Source organism: Trachypithecus francoisi, unplaced genomic scaffold (genome assembly GCF_009764315.1).
Source record: "Trachypithecus francoisi isolate TF-2019V2 unplaced genomic scaffold, Tfra_2.0 Contig00965, whole genome shotgun sequence".
Taxonomy (NCBI): domain Eukaryota; kingdom Metazoa; phylum Chordata; class Mammalia; order Primates; family Cercopithecidae; genus Trachypithecus; species Trachypithecus francoisi.
This window is the reverse complement of record NW_022681031.1, coordinates 12,915-29,436: the sequence shown is the minus strand read 5'-3', so window position 1 is coordinate 29,436 and position 16,522 is coordinate 12,915. Positions and strand designations below refer to the sequence as shown.

General features: G+C 56.4%; 1 protein-coding gene across 1 annotated transcript; it reads right to left on the bottom strand.

Moving 5' to 3' along the window:
• Positions 1-6,456: 6,456 nt before the first annotated feature.
• LOC117090176 (uncharacterized protein CXorf49-like) lies at positions 6,457-10,263 on the bottom strand. Its single transcript, XM_033222216.1, is given in 7 exon segments — positions 6,457-6,553; positions 6,660-6,701; positions 7,249-7,294; positions 7,579-7,655; positions 8,198-8,354; positions 8,926-9,794; positions 9,797-10,263. Coding segments are annotated over 6 exon segments (1,542 nt in total). The 5' UTR covers positions 10,149-10,263; the 3' UTR covers positions 6,457-6,553; position 6,660.
• Positions 10,264-16,522: the final 6,259 nt, after the last annotated feature.

The window sequence follows — 16,522 nt, the reverse complement described above, 5'->3', positions numbered from 1 at the left end:
GCTAATTAAATACAAAGAGAAGATGGCACCTTCACAATGGAGTAATCTGGAACAGTGCCCTGACCACATGGTCAAGATGAACATCACCAGTCATGAGACAAACCGACATGGAGAATCTGCTGATGTCATGCCCTGAGAAGGACAGCACGTCTGCTATGCAGTAGTCCTGCCAAAAATGTTAAACCTACCTGAGTCTAATTACAAGGAAGCCATTCGACAAACCTACGTTCAAGGGCTTCCTGACAACTGCACTGGTTTAAAGCACACTTTAAAGCAGGTGGATCACGAGGCCAGGAGATTGAGACCATCCTGGTTAACATGGTGAAATCCCGTCTCTACTAAAAAATACAAAAAATTAGCTGGGTGTGGTGGCGGGTGCCTTTGTCCCCAGCTACTCAGCAGGTTGAGGCAGGAGAATGGTGTGAACCCAGGAGGCAGAGCTTGCAGTAGGCTGAAATGGAACCACTGTGCTCCAGCCTGGGCAACAGAGTGAGACTCCATCTCAAAAAAAAAAAAAAAAAAAAGTACTCCTTAAAGGACGCTGAAGAGACCTGATGGGCCAAGAACCATGGCTCACGTCCGTAATCACATCACTTTGGGAGACCTAGGCGAGTGGATGGGGCTTGCCTTTGTCCCCAGTTACTCAGCAGGCTGAGGCGGTAGGATGCCTTGAGCCTGGAGGCGGAGGTTGCAGTGAACCGGGTTCCCGACACTACGTGCCAGCGTGGGCGACAGAGGGAGACCCTGTCTCAAAAGAGACTTCACAACTAAATGCAAAGCATGATGTTTGGTTGGAAAGAGAATTTTGTTAGAAAGCAGCTATGAGGGATACTATGGGACCATGGGGACAATCGAAAATGTTTCATGTGATCATACAGTAAAAAACTGTGTGGTCTCAATGTTACATTTCCTGAGTGTCAGGATGGCATTAAGGTTTTGTGGGAGACCATGCTTTCTCGTAGGCGATACATGTTGCAGTACTTACGGATGATGGATCTAAATGATTCAAATGGATCTCAAATGATTCCACAAAACAATTAAAAAAAAAATACAAGCACACACACACGCTCAGAGAAACACAGGGGCACGGGATGGAGGGAGGGATGAAGCAAATGTGAGAAAGTGGTAACAACTGGAGGATTCAGTTGAAGAATATACGTAGGGGTGCTCCTTGTGCTTTCCTGCAACTCTCCTGTGGCTCCAAAATAAAAGCAAATGCAATCTGGGATGAAGGGGGCATTATGGACCACTTTACTCCAGTCAGTTTGAAAACAATGCAAAAGGTCACCAATCGGTAGGAAACCAAACCTGCCAAAACGGACACAAGAAGGCACAGCCAACCTGAACTGTTCCAGAATCATTACAGAAAGATATCAGGGCCGGGCGCGGTGGCTCAAGCCTGTAATCCCAGCACTTTGGGAGGCCGAGACGGGCGGATCACGAGGTCAGGAGATCGAGACCATCCTGGCTAACACAGTGAAACCCCATCTCTACTAAAAAAAAAAAAAATACAAAAAACTAGCCAGGCGAGGTGGCGGGCGCCTGTAGTCCCAGCTACTTGGGAGGCTGAGGCAGGAGAATGGCATAAACCCGGGAGGCGGAGCTTGCAGTGAGCTGAGATCGGGCCACTGCACTCCAGCCTGGGCGACAGAGCAAGACTCTGTCTCAACCAAAAAAAAAAAAAAAAAAAAAAAAAAGAAAGAAGATATCAGTAGTTAAAGGCTTTCCACGAATAAACTCCAGGATTCCCCACCACATTCTGACAAACATCCTAGGAACACATATCTTCCATTTGACACAAACTTGTTCAGAAAATAGGGGCCGGGCATGGTGGCTCACGCCTGTAATCCCAGCACTTTGGGAGGCCGAGGCGGGTGGATCACGAGGTCAGGAGATCGAGACCATCCTGGCTAACACGGTGAAATCCCGTCTCTACTAAAAATACACACACACACACACACACACACACACACTAGCTGGATATGGTGGCAGGCGCCTGTAGTCACAGCTACTTGGGAGACTGAGGCAGGAGAATGGCGTGAACCTGGGAGACGGAGCTTGCAGTGAGCCAAGATCATGCCACTGCAGCACTCCAGCCTGGGCGATACAGCAAGACTCCATCTCAAAAAAAAAAAAAAGAAAAAAGAAAGAAAGAAAGAAAAAAGAAAAGGAAATTGAAAGGGAGAAACAATCCTCCACTCACTGTATGAGCGTGGCATAACGTCGATACCAAATCCTGCAAGGACACCTAGAGAAATATTGCAGATCAATCACAGGCTCATGACATAGAAGTAAAAATCGGAACCAGAATCTTAGCCCACGGAAGCCTACAGGATATGAAAAGGAAAATACCTAATATGGCATGACTACTATCGGCTTCATCCCAGAAATACAAACTTAATTTCCCTTCAGAAAATACAGTGGTACAATTCTCCACATTAACAGATTCGGGGAGAGAAAGACGCTCCTCGTAGTCACAAAAGGTATTGACTACATGTCATTATCCATTCGAGATGTATTGCTGACATTATGATTTCCTAAAAAGTTAGGACTATTGGGCTATAACTTACTCAGAGGTCTATGGGATTTTGTAAATGCATACAGCTATGGAAACACCAGCACATTACATATAGATACAGAGCATCGCCATCCCCCCCCCCAGGTTCCCCCACGCCCTCTGGTGGTGAACTCCTGGTCTTAACCCTCAGACCCTGCAACCACCAATCTGTTTTCTGTTCCTAGATTTTTGCCTTTTCCAGAATGTCATATAAATGGAATCACACAGTACGTAGCATGCGTATTTGGCTTCCTTCAGAGAAAGACACTCAGATCGCAATTCTCTAAAGGTGCAATGTACAGTTTCATGACCTGGGTAGTAGTTACCTGGCTTGATCACCTTATACCTGTCAAATGCCCGGCTTCTGAGTTATCCCCGTGTGTGTGTGTGTGTGTGTGTGTGTGTGTGCGTGCGTGTATGTGTGAGAGTGTATGTGTGTGTGTCTGTGTATTGTTTCAAACATATATATAATTTTGCATTTAACTGCCTCTAACTTTTATATGTTGGTGAGGGTTATTAAATGGCAATTATTAATACTTAAAGGAAAGTGAGTGATTATTGGAAAAGTGAGCAGAGTGATTTCCTCTGGCGTGTGCAAAGGGGGAGGTAGTGATCGGGACGGGGCAAACAGGAGGGTTCCAAAACCCTGCCAACGTTCCGTTCCTTGCTCTGCATGGTAGTGACCTGGACTTCAACATTGCACAACCACATGGGTGCCGTTCACACGGGATCACGAGAACGGGGCACCCTGGGATCCCACAGTTAGAGTTTGCACGGCCACCCTGGCGGCCACAGCCTACGCGGTTGTACCTGGCAAACACTGGTGTTGGCCTCATCCTTTGAGGAAAAGGGTAATGGGAAAATGTGTGGGGAAAAGGAGGAGTTCTTGGCCTGGAGGCTGAGGACAGATGTGCATGAGGTTGTCCGAGTTCACCCAGGAGTGTATTTCAGGCGGGCTAAAGTTCATGGCTGTTACTCACCATGACCACCATGATCCTATGACTGCCATCCCACATCTCCATGTGCCGTGCCCTGGGCCTCCACCACAGCCTGGAAGGCCACCCTTGGGGACTGTGGCTGGCGGGTGTGCTAGGAGACTCACACACCTTCGGCCCTAGCTGGAGTCTGAAGAGGAGACGCTCTTTTCTGCCAACAGAGTAAGAAGTCTCATACGGAAATGTACCTGTGGCAGCCCTGGCACCGGGTGTAGGTGGGATTCTGCTCAGGGCTCCGCCACTGTGGCTGCATCGAGAGCAGGCAGGCAGGTCGCCAGACCTCCGGAGCCCGTCTGAACTGAGTGGCAGGACAGTGCAGGAGGGGGTCTAAGGCTCTCCAGGCCGGACCCCACAATCCTCTTGGTGGGAGGGATTGAAGGAAAAGACAAAGCGGGACACTGAATGAGGGGAAGTGCTGGACCTCCTCCTCTCCACTGGGGCCCAGGTGGATTCCTCTAATCCGAGGAGCCTCGGATTCTGCACTTATTTCCCCTAGAACGGGAAGGCTCCGTCCGACCATGGCCTGGGGTGTAGATGTTACAGCCCCATTATTGCACGGGAAGTGGTCTGAATATGGAACCGAGGTGGTGTGCTGAGAGGCGGGACTGGCAAATCCAGCCACCGGGGTATGGGTTCACGCCTTCCACGACTCCCTCCACGGGCTTCTCCCCTTCCACACCCTGTCGACCATGGCCCATGCCCCCCGGGGCAGTGACTGGGGCTGGAGTTCCGCCCCCACCAGAACCTGCGTAGATGTCTCTGATGGCAAAAACCCATGCTGGAGAGTCCCTGACACATGTCTTTCCCCAGACACCAGCCCACTGTGTTATCCCCCCCAAGAAACAACCACCTGTGTCAGGGTCAAAGCCTTGGCCCGAGGAATGAAGCCAACCCTCACAGGGGAGGTGTTGGATTCCGATGGGGTAGGCCCCCACCAGCGTTCGTTTCCAGGTCTGAGGCCTGTGATTGTCCCACCACGTGCGTGATGGTCCCCCTCACTGAGCTCACACCATGGGCCCACAGGGAGACACAGGGGGAGTATGGTGGAAGGCAGATACCGAGCCCGACCAGCTGTCCCAGGGCAGTCCCTCTTTCCCGCTTTCCATCCCCTCTGTGGGCGTCCTGCCCATGTCTTGGTTAGCGGGTGTCGTGGCACCCTCCCACGGGAGCTCCCCAATTCCTAGATGAGGCACCAACCAGCGACTCTGAGGTATTATCACTGCGCCCACACACGGGAGCGCTGAGACATCCCATCTCTGCCACGGAGGATCAGCAGCCTACTGTGGCACCTCCAGCATCCTGAGAGCCCCGACACCCGTCCCTGTGTTTGGAGATGTCCCCTTCGTCCCACTCCACGCCTTCCTAGGTGTTAGATTGAACACCTCTTGTGAAAGGTAGATCCCAGCCCTGCTTTAGCGAATTCGATCCGTCACGGATCCTTCACCACTTCTTCCACTCCGTGAATCAGCCCATTCTCCCTCAACGGAGAGCACCCCCGATTAATTTGATTCCCAAGCGGGTGCTTGCAGGTGCACGCACACACACATACACACGCTAACCTTGAATGCTATCTGTATTTCTCCTGTCTTTGTTCAACACCCTGTCTCTTGGCGATGGGAGCTGGCAGAACCTACACACACCTCCTCACTGGAATCGGAATCTGTGCCCAAATCTGGGACCTGCCCCGCCCAGGATTCTGGCTGAAGGAAGGAGGCAATCCCAACCGTCACGGAGGCGGAAGGCAGAGCAGGGAGCTTGAGGAAATCTCCTGTGGCCTCGAGAGGTGGTTGGGAAGACTGACCAGGGACACAGAAATATCACGTCCACAAAAACCTGTTGGCCTTGGGGGTGGTGACATGGTATTTCACGGGGACCATCAAAGAGCAGCCAGGCCTAGCATCCACACTTGCCCTGGAAACCAGCTGGCCATTTTCAAATCAATGGTATGGAGCCCACCGGCTGCAGAAGGAGCTGTTGGCTGCGAATGGACACCAAGGATGCGGAAGCCGCCTTCCGCGTAGCTACCGGCGGGCAGTTTCCACCAGGTTGGCCCGCAGGCACCAGAACAGACTCAGTGCCCCTACCTCCAACCAAGCGACTATCTTGCCCTTTTCTTCCGCACTCCATGTATCTTCCCTTTGGCTCAGCTTCCCACCAGGATGTGGTTTCTGTCTCCACCTGCCTACTGTAGCTGAGGAGGAGATCTGACAGCATTTGGTAACTAAGGTTCAAAGGTGAGGGCTAAGAGGAACTGAGGATGCCAAGCGGGTTTTTGCCCCAGATGACCTGACCCTGTGCATGGTGGCACCGGAGGGACATAACGGCTCAAGAAAGGGGATTGGGTCCCTGAGGGGCGGGGAGGAGGATGAGCTCCGTCGTGTTCCTCAACAGCATGGAAATAACCATGCAGGAAAGGCCACCGGCATCAAGCCACGGGGGAGAGCAAAGATGCTCACGATGGAAAGGATGGTGAGAGGGCAGAACAGAAACAGTGAACCGCAGGAGGAAAGGTGAGAGAGACAGGGGTTCTGGAAGGAGGCCATCAGTTCCTGCTGAAGGGGAGGGAGAATAGCACTGAAGAAGGGGACCTGTGAGAACCCAAAGTGGGAGGAGAAGAGGAGGGACCATGAGCAAGGCGTGTAGCAGAAAGGCAGGAAGTGCTGCTGTGGCTGGGCAGGGCCCCCACAGCACCTAGACCCAGGGCACTATGGTGAGCCCGAGTGCAGGGCTGCTGCTCAGGGGCCGGCCCAGGTGCCCCGCAGGGCCCCAGGGGAACTGTTCTTCAAGCGCCAATGAACCGGGCAACACCCTGCAACCCCCAACACTCCCAACAATCGCAGAGAGGGCAGACCACAGGCCACAGAATATGAGAACAACTTTATTTCAAATTGCTTTGAACTGCGTTGGGAAGGGGGCAAATGCAGTGCAAGAGAGGAAGCCCTGGCTTAACAGGCATCAAAGGTGGCAGCTGTTTGTCTGGTAGGAATATGCTGGCTCCAACCTGTGAAACAGAGCAGGCTCAGGGACGGGCCACCAGCCAGGGCCAGCCCACAGCCCTCCTAAGCTACCGGGATTGTGGGAAGGGACATGGTGTGTGCAACACTCACTTCAAAGCTCCTGGATCTTGTCAGCGAGGAGCTGCACGGCCGCTGAAACAGAGAGGCAGAACCGGGTGCTCCAGACCCAGGGAAACAGAAACCCATCCCATGCCCCGGTGGGGAACTTCCTAGTCCTGCAACCAGAAACCCCACCAACCCTGGGACTGACTCACCCACCCGTCACCTGGATTAAATGTGGAAATGCCTTCTAAGCGGGAAAGTGGTTCTCAGGTGCTGGGCCATCCCAGTACCATTCAGAACATGTTTCAAAGACAGATAAGCCAGCCAGCAAGCAAACACCATACAAGTGGTACCAGGCAGTAGTTAAAGGGGAAACAGCGGCAGTATCTCTAACCGTCCTAAGAGAAGGAGAGTTCTGGGACTCGTGGACAAAGTGTACACGGAGTTCAGATGACACACTGTTATCTGTGCACACCCCTAGCTGAAAAGGCACAGAAGGGCCAGGTCGGCTTGATTCTCCTCCCCAGAGGAAAGTCAGTCCCAGTGATGCTGCCTGTACCTGTAGCCCACCCCTGCCCCCCACACCTGCAGAAAGACACCGCTGTCCATCCCTTCCCCAGCCAGGGCTCCATCATACCTAGCTGCTGTGTAAGTTCATCAATTTCCCTCTGCAGCCAGATGCACTAGACCAGCAGACACCAGAGGAAGAGAAATGGTTAGTCAATTCTGGCCTCCTCTCTCCGCAGCCTCCCTGCAGCCCCCATAGCCTGCAGCCCAGTGGCGAGGTGGGTTGGCACAGAACCCTCAATGGAAAGGAGGCACCCTCTTTCCGTGGGGTGCAGAAGGTGGAGACGTGTGGCGGTGGGGGCGGCGGGGGGGGCGGCGGACGCAGAAATCAGTTTAACCTAGACACGGATCCCACCATCTAGTGTGGACCTCTATTTCTAGGAGCCACACAAAGCATTACCCGAGGACAGTCCTGGGCTCCCGGGGGCTGCTGCTGCCTTTCTGGTCTTGGGGGATGGACAGGCGGCTGCTGGTCACCTGAAAGAGAACACAAAATCCAGCTTCCAAGCCTCCCAGTGAGGTGGAAAAGGCCTAGCAGGGTCTAAAGTGAGGCAGCATCACCCTCTGCTGGCAACACATTGCCCCTGCTCTGCCCAGCAACTCCAACCCCGCTCTGGGACTGCCTTCACTGTTCCCCAGTGTGAGCCCATCTGCCCTAGCGTTGTGACTCCGGGTTGGACTCCAGCAGCGCGGCAGCCACAGCCAGGCCCTGGGCGGGCCAGCGTGGCTGAGCAGGACTTAACAGAAAAGGGCTCTGTACCACCGAAAGTCTCCTTCCAGAGTTGGAGTTTGGGGCACTGCTCCAAATCGCCCCCCACCACACAAACCCCACAAACCCCACTCAGAGAGGACGATGTGGCTTAAAGCCAGCCCTGTCGACACCCCGTTTCCCGTGGGACAGCTGCCTGGGTGGGCAGGGAAGTGTGGGAACAACTTCCTGAGCCCCCATAAGCGACAGAGCCAGAGGTTTTCCTCCCGACCCCTCTCCCCTCCACCCCTATCAAACCCGCAAGACTCACCGGAGGGTGCATGACGTCTGGGCAGGAGGCCTCCCAGGCTGTAGGCCGAGGGCTCTGAAGTTCCCAGAACTTGGGGCGCTCTGATGTTGGGGTCACCACTGCTGAGTTCTCCATGACGCATGGACAGGCGAGGCAGCCCTGGCCTGTGTGTGGGAAGCTAAAACAGAAATTTCTGAGTCGGGCTGGCGGTGGGGGCAGGCGATGAGTACATGTGGGAAGGGGTTGTGGTAAGGTGGAGACTCCGGAGCCTAATCTCATTAGCACTTTCTCTCTCAGTCAGCCCAGGCCAGGAGGCAGAGCCCAGCCAGGGAAAACACTGGGGACACTGAGATAGCCCGGGCCGCCTGCCAGGTGGGTCGGGCAACAGCTAGGGAAGGAGGAATCGGGAAGTTGATGATCCTAGACACCCCAACTTTGCGGCCCACACTTTAAGGCATCACCCGATCCAAACCAGCTGCCAGCCCTGCCTTCCTCCCAGCTCCTCTCTGCGGGCAGAGGCAGGACTCCTGCAGTGTCCGGAGGCACGGCCATCACACAAGAAGTGCCCCCTTTAACGTGTGCCCCTATGATGAAGACCCCCATCGGGCATTCTAGTGTCCCTAGGCTCCCGACGACAACCCTCGAGCAAGGGACAGAGGGGACATGGGTAAACAGGTGTGTGCTGGAAGAGAGGAGGCGTGGGGGGAGGAGGGTAAAGAGGGAGAGGAGGGCGAGAAGGGCCTACTCACTTGGGCCTTTGGGGCCTCATGTCTATTTGGGTCATTAACTTCTCTGGCCGCAACCTGGGACTCCCTGGTCTTCCTTCCTGCACGTTTCTTCCCAGGGCTGCTGTGCTTAGGCTTTTGTGGTTTCTTGGACATCCCGTGTGGCCGCACACCGGAGAATGGCGGGAAGGTGGCCGGCTCCGGGGGAGCGGCTGAGAGTCTCTTTCCGCAGGCAGGAAAGGCTCTCCCTGGAGCCAGTTGAGAGGCACCTCCTGGGGACTTCTTCCCCTGGGCCATCTTCCTCCTTGAAAGGCCCTGGGGCACGGCCCCTGCAGTGGCAGCTCCTGAGCAGCTGGGCCTGGCCTCCACCTTTCCCCAGGCCCTGCTCTGCATTTTCTCCTGGGGAGAGTCATCCAGCTCTCCCACAGCCGGCCTCTCCATGACTGGAGTGAGTCCGCGGGGAGCAGAGGTCAGGAAACGGCCCGGCATGGGCAGGTAACTCTCCTTGCAGTGGAAGCCTGTGTGTCTGGATGTGTCTGCTGGCTTCTTGGGGCTGCCGGGCTTGGCCTGTCTTCCTTCGCTGCCGCGAATGCCCACCCTCATCAGTGGTAAGCCGCTGCTCTCATCTGCGGAATCAGAGTCGTGGGTAGACATCCTGGTGGGGCCTTTCACAGAGGGCTGCTGGGGATCCACGCGGAGGCTCCATCTGCTCTTCGAGCCCCTTTCCGGGTTCTTCCAGGCCCGCACTGGCCCAGGACCACAGAGGTGGAGACGGTCGGCAGAGGCCTGCTGCCGTTTTCCCGGGCTGGGGCCCAGTGCGTCTCTCCCACTGGGACCGACCCCCAGGTCCGCCCAATTGTCAGCCGACCCTTCAGCAGTGGCGCCTTTTGGAACGGCTGTCCCTGGACGCTGGGTGGCGGCACGATGGCGGCTGGTTCCTCAGCCAGGTAGAATGAGTAGTCCACAACGTCCCCCTGGTCATCGACCGGGGTGCCTGGCCGTCCTTCCCGGCCCCAGAGCACCACCCTTCCTTGCTCTATCAATTCGCTCTCAGACTCAAAACTGAAGCTCTCGGGGTCTGTGAACCCGCTCTCTCCCTCGCGGTCGCGGCTGCCCGGCACACCCAAATTGAGGCCGTGGCTGTGGTCCCCTGGGGCTCCGGGGCTGGCCGTGTGGAAGCCAGCCTGCTTGCCACCCTCCAGGTCGAAACTGGCCCCACAAAGGGATACCTTGTCGGGGGAGCTCATAGCGCCAGTCCCGGCAGCCTCGGCTGTGGGGAGACGGTCGTCCTGGTAATGGCTGGAGGGGAGAGCTGAGCCCAGCCAAGCCCAGCTGAGCAGGCCACGCGACAGAAACAGCGAGGCTTTCGGACACCACCACCCTCACCCCAGGCGGAAGTACCAGATGTCCCCGGCTTCCTCCGCCCTTGGCGCCAGCACCGAACCTTCTCATTGGTCCCCGTCTGCCAATCAGCGCTCCCTTTGTGGGGCGAGGTGCCTGAGCTTTAACCAATCGGGACACAGGCTCTTGGTCTGCCTCGATGCCCGTCATTTGACTGGGTGGCTGCACTCTGTTTGGGTCTTGGGGCAGGGGGCACTGTAGCTGCTGATCACCTCTTTCTTTCTGTCCTTCCGCCTCTGGCCGGGCACCTACTTTCCAAGGAGAGCCACATATCTGAGCCCCAGTGACCCATCTGTAGGCGGGGATTAAGGGGAGACCTTCCCCCAGCTCATCGGCTTGGGAGAGTAAATGTTGTGCTGCACGCGAAGCACCCGGTGCACAGAGGAGGTCTCATTGCTGTTTGGACAAACGGAGGCAAGATGGCGCAGTTCCGGGTTCTTCACCGCCAACTTTTCCGCGCCCGGGAAAGGCACAGGTCGGCTGCTCAGGCGCAACCCGACCTCCGACGGAGAAAAACCGGAACCCGCCTAGCCACGCCTACCGCCCGCCCCCGACCCGCCTATGTCCCGCCCACTGCCCTCCCACTCCCAGGCCCAGGACATAAAAGCCGCTCCCGGAGGGGCGCAGCTGCGCGCACTTCCTCAGCCCCCACTCCTGGGGACCGCAGGAACTCTGCCGGAGAGCTCCACCAGGGACTCTCTCCGCCTCCTTTGCCGGAGGCCGACAGACCTCACCCTCCACACCTTCTTCCCTGAAGCTAGGTGACCAAAAAAATAAATTTGCAGTTTTGCTCCTAGCCTTGCCTACTCGCTGGTCCTTTAATACTCGCCCTGGTGAGCCTGGAAAGCAAATCAGTTTCCTGGAAAGCAAATCAGTTTCTTAGAAAGCAAATCAATTGCAAAGTAGGTTCCTGGCCAGAGGCAGCAGGAGAGCAAGAAGGAGGTGGATTGAGAGCTCCAGTGCACCCCTGGCCCCAAGACAAGACCAGAGGGCAGCCACCCAGTCAAATGACCGGCATCGGGGCCAACCAAGAGTCCGTGTTCCGATTGGTTAAAGCCCAGAGGCCGCTACCAACAAAGGGCACGCTGGTTGGTAGAGGGAGACCAATGAGAAGTCGCGGCACTAGCGTCAAGTGCGCGTGGGGAAGCCACGGGCTGTCGGGGACATCTCCTACTTCCGCCTGGGATGAGGGTGGCGGTGTTCCGAAGGCCTCACTGTTCCTGTTGCGTGGCCCAGTCCGCTGGGCTTGGCTGGACTCGGCTCTACCCTTCCACCGTTACTGGGACGACCGTCTCCCCACAGCCCAGGCTGCCCGGACTGGCGCCATGAGCTCCCCCGACAAGGTATCCGTTTGTGGGGCTGGTTTCGACCTGGAGGGTGGCGAGCAGGCTGGCTCCTGCGCGGCCAGCCCCAGAGCCCCACAGGGCCAGGGCCACGGCCTCGATTTGGGGGTGCCAGGCAGCCTCCAGGGCCAGAGCGGGTTCACAGATCCCCAGGTTTTCAGCTTCGAGTCTGAGAGCAAATTGATAGAGCAGGGAAAGGTGGTGCTCTGGGGCCAGGAAGGCCGGCCTGGCACCCCAGTTGACGACCAAGGGGACGTTGTGGACTACTCGTCCTACCTGGCTGACGAACCAGCCGCCATTGTGCTGCCGCCCAGCGTCCAAGGACAGCCGTCCCCAGAAGGCGCCGCTGCCGAAGGGTCGGCTGACAAGTGGGAGGACGTAGAGGTCGGTCCCAGTGGGAGAGGCATGCTGGGCCCCAGCCCTGGAGAATGGCAGCAGGCCTCCGCCGGCCCCCGGGAGCCCAGGGTTGTCCTCGGGTAATGCTTCGTGTGGCTCCTAGAAATAGAAGTCCGTGTTAGACAGTGGGATCCGTGTCCAGGTTAAACTGATTTTTGTGTCCCCCCGCCCTGCCCCATCACCACCTTCTGCACCCCACAGAGAGAGGGTGCCTCTTTTACATTGAGGGTTTCATGCCAACCCACCTCGTCACTGGGCTGCAGGCTATGGGGGCCGTCAGGGCTGAGGGAGACAGGGAAGACGAGGAGAGAGGAGGCCAGAATTGACTAACCATTTCTCTTCCTCCGGTGTCTGCCGGCCTAGTGCATCCGGCTGCAGAGGGAAATTGAGGACCTTACACAGCAACTAGGTATGATGGAGCCCTGGCTGGGACAGGGATGGACAGCAGTGTCTTTCTGCAGGCGTGGGGGGCGGGGTTGGGCTGTAGGTACAGGCGGCGTCACTGGGACTGACTTTCCTTTGGGGAAGAGAACGAAGGAAAGCCGGGTCCTGGAGCCTTCTGTGCCTTTCCAGCTAGGGGTGTGCACAGACAGCAGTGTGTCGTCTGAACTCCGTGTACACTTAGTCCACGAATCCCAGAACTCTCCTTCTCTTAGGAGAGTTAGAGATACCACATGTGTTTTCCCTTTGACTGCTGCCTGGTACGGCTTGTACGGTTTTTGCTTGCTGGCTGGCTTATCTGTCTTTGAAACACGTTCTGAATGAACGGTTCTGGGATGGCCCAACACCTGAGAACCACTTTCCCGCTTAGAAGGCATTTCCACGTTTAATTCAGGTGACGGGTGGGTGAGTCAGTACCAGGGCTGGAGGGGTTTCTGGTTGCAGGGCTAGGTGATTCCCCACGCGGGCAGGGGGTGGATTTCTGTTTCCCTGGGTCTGGAGTGCCCGGTTCTGCCTCTCTGTTTCAGCAGCCATGCAGTTCTTCAGTGACAAGTTCCAGGAGCTTTGAAGTGAATGTTGCACACACCATGCCCCTTCCCACAGTCCCAGCAGCTTAGGAGGGCTGTGTGCTGGCCCTGGCTGGGGGCCAGTCCCTGAGCCTGCTCTGTTTCACAGGTTGGAGCCAGCATCCGGGGCTGCAGCCAAGCGAGTTTCCTCCTTACGCTCCTTAGCCAGGGCTTCTGCTCTTCCACTGCATTTGCATACTTCCCAACGCAGTTGAAAGCAGTTTGAAATAAAGTCGTTTTCATATTCTGCGGTCTGTGGTCTGCCCTCTCTGTGATTGTTGGGAGTGTTGGGGTGTGCCGGGTGTTGCTCCGTTCCCTTGCGCTGGAAGAACAGTTCCCCTGGGGCTCTGTGGCGGGCCCTCTCCCTGCAGAGCGTCTGGGCCGGCCTCTGAGCAGCAGCCCTGCACTCAGGCTCACCATAGTGCCCTGGGTCTAGGTGCTGTGGGGACCCTGCCCAGCCACAGCAGCATTTCCTGCCTTTCTCCTACACGCCTTGCTCATGGTCCCTCCTTTTCTCCTCCCACTTTGGGGTCTCTCAGGTCCCCTTCTTCCGTGCTATTCTCTCTCCCCTTCAGCAGGAACTGCTGGCCTCCTTTGAGAACCCCTGTCTATCTCACCTTTCCTCCTGCAGTTCACTGTCCCTGTTTGTCCTGTCACCGTCCTTTCCATCATGAGCATCCTTGCTCTCCCCCGTGACTTGACGCCGGTGGCCTTTCCTGCATGGTTATTTCCGTGCTGTTGAGGAACACGACGGAGCCCAGTCCTCTTTCTGGAGCCATTATTTCCCTCCAGTGCCACCATGCACACGATCAGGTCATCTGGGCCAGTAACCTGCGTGACATTCTCAGTTCATCTTAGTCCTCACCTCTGAACCTCAGTTACCAAATCCCGTTAGGTCTCCCTCTTTACTTTCAGCAGCCATGTGGAGGCAGAAGCCACATCCCGGTGGGTGGCTGAGTCAAAGGGAAGGTACATGGAGTGCGGAAGAAAAGGGCAAGATAGTCTCTTGGTTGGAGGTGGGGGCACTGAGTCTGTTCCAGCGCCTGTGGACCAACCTGGTGGAAACTGCTCGCAGGCACCTACACAGAAGGTGGCTTCCATATCCTTGGTGTTCTATAGGTGGCCAGCAGCTCCTTCTGCAGCCGGTGAGCTCCATACCCTTGATTTGAAAATGGCCAGCTGCTTTCCAGGGCAAGTGTGGATGCTAGGCCTGGCTGGTCTTCGATGGTCCCTGTGAAATACCATTTCACCACCCCCAAGGCTGCAGGCTTTTGTGGACGTAATATTTTCGTGTCCCTGGTCAGTCTTCCAGACTGCCTCCTGAGGTCACACGAGATTTCCTCGAGCTCTCTCTTCTGCCTTCACCCTCCCTGACAGTTGAGATCGCCTCGTTCCTTCAGCCGGCATCCTGGGCTGGGCAGGCCCCAGATTCGGACACAGATTCTGGTTCCATTGAGGAGGTGTGTGCAGGTTCTGCCTGCTCCCATTGCCAAGAGACTGGGTGTTGCGAACAGACGAAAAGAATAGAAATGCAGGTACCATTCAAGGTTAGCGTGTGTGTGTGTGTGTGTGTGTGTGTGTGTGCACGTGCGTGAGTATGCCCCTGCTAGCACCTGCTTGGGAATCAAATTAACCGTGGGTGCTGTCCCTTGAGCGAGAATGGACCGATTCACGGAGTGGAAACACTGGTGAGGGATCTGTGAAGGATCGAATTCCCAATAGCAGGGCTGGGATTTACCTTTCACAAGAGGTTTTGTTCAATTCTAACACCTAGGAGGGTGTGGAGTGGGAGGAAGGGGATGTCTCCAAACACAGGGACGGGTGTCGGGGTTCTCAGAATGCTGGAGGTGCCACAGTAGGCTCCCAATCCTCTGAGGGATGGATGGGATATCTCAGCACTCCCGTGTGTGGGTGCAGTGATAATACCTCAGAGTTGCTGGTTGGTGCCTCATCTAGGAAGTGGGGAGCTCCTGTGGGAGGGCGCCACAACGCCCGCTAATCAAGACACGGGCAAGATACGCACAGAGAGGGTGGAAAGTGGGAAAGAGGGACTGCCCTGGGACAGCTGGTTGGGCTCGGTATCTGCCTTCCCCCCTACCCTCACGGTGTCTCCCTGCCAGGCTCATGGTGTGAGCTCAGCGAGGGGGACCACCACGCACGTGGTGGGTCAATCACAGACCTCAGACCTGGAAGCCAACGCTGGTGGGGACCGACCCCATCCGAATCTAACCCCTCACCGGAGAGGATGGGCTTGACTCCTCGGGCCAAGGCTTTGACCCTGACACAGGTGGTGACTTCTTGGTGGGGATAACACAGTGGGCTGGTGTCTGGGGGAAGACGTGTGTCAGGGGCTCTCCAGCTTGGGTTTTTGCCACCGGAGACATCTAGGCAGGTTCTGGTGGGGGCAGAACTCCAGCCACGGTCACTGCCCCAGGGGGCATGGGCCATGGTCGACATGGTGTGGAAGGGGAGAAGCCCCTGGACGGAGTCGTGGAAGGCGTGAATCCATCCCTCAGTGGCTGGCTTTTGCCAGTCCCGCCTCCCAGCACACCACCTCGGTTCCATATTCAGACCACCTTCTGCACAATAATGGGGCTGTAACATGTACACCCTAGGCCCATGGTACACCGCATGGTCGGGCGGAGCCTTCTGGTTCTAGGGGATGTAAGTGCAGAATCCGAGGCTCCTCAGATTAGAGGAATCCACCTGGGCCCCACTGGAGAGGAGGAGGTTGAGCCCCTCCCCTCATTCAGTGACCCCCTTTTGCTTTTCCCTCAAGCCTCCTCTCCCATCAAGAGGAATGTGGGGTCTGGCTGGAGAGCCTTAGATCCCCTCCTGCCTTGTCCTGCCACTCAGCTCAGATGAGCTCTGGAGGTCTGGCGAGCTGCGTGCCTGCCCTTGATGCAGCCACAGTGGCGGAGCCCTGAGCAGAATCCCACCTACACCCGGTGCCAGAGCTGCCACAGGTACATTTCCATATGAGACCTCTTACTCCGTTGGCAGAAAAGAGCGTCTCCTCTTCAGACTCCAGCTAGGGTCGAAGGTGTGCAAGTCTCCTAGCACGCCCGCCAGCCACACTCCCCAAGGGTGGCCTTCCAGGGTGTGGCGGAGGCCCAGGGCACCGCACACGGGGACGTGAGATGGCAATCATAGGATCATGGTGGTCATGGTGAGTAACAGCCATGAACTTTAGCCCGCCTGGAACACACTCCTGGGTGAACTCAGACAACCTCAGGCACGTCTGTCCTCAGCCTCCAGGCCAAGAACTCCTCCTTTTCCCCTAGAGATTTTCTCATCATCCCTTTCCTCGAAGGATGAGGCCAATACTTGTGTTTGCCAGGTACGGCCGTGTAGGCTGTGGCCGCCAGGGTGGCCGTGCAAACTCTATCTGTGAGATTCCAGGGTGCCCTGTTCTCGTGATCCAGCGTGAATGGCGCCCATGTGGTTGTGCAGTGTTGAAGTCCAGGTCACTAC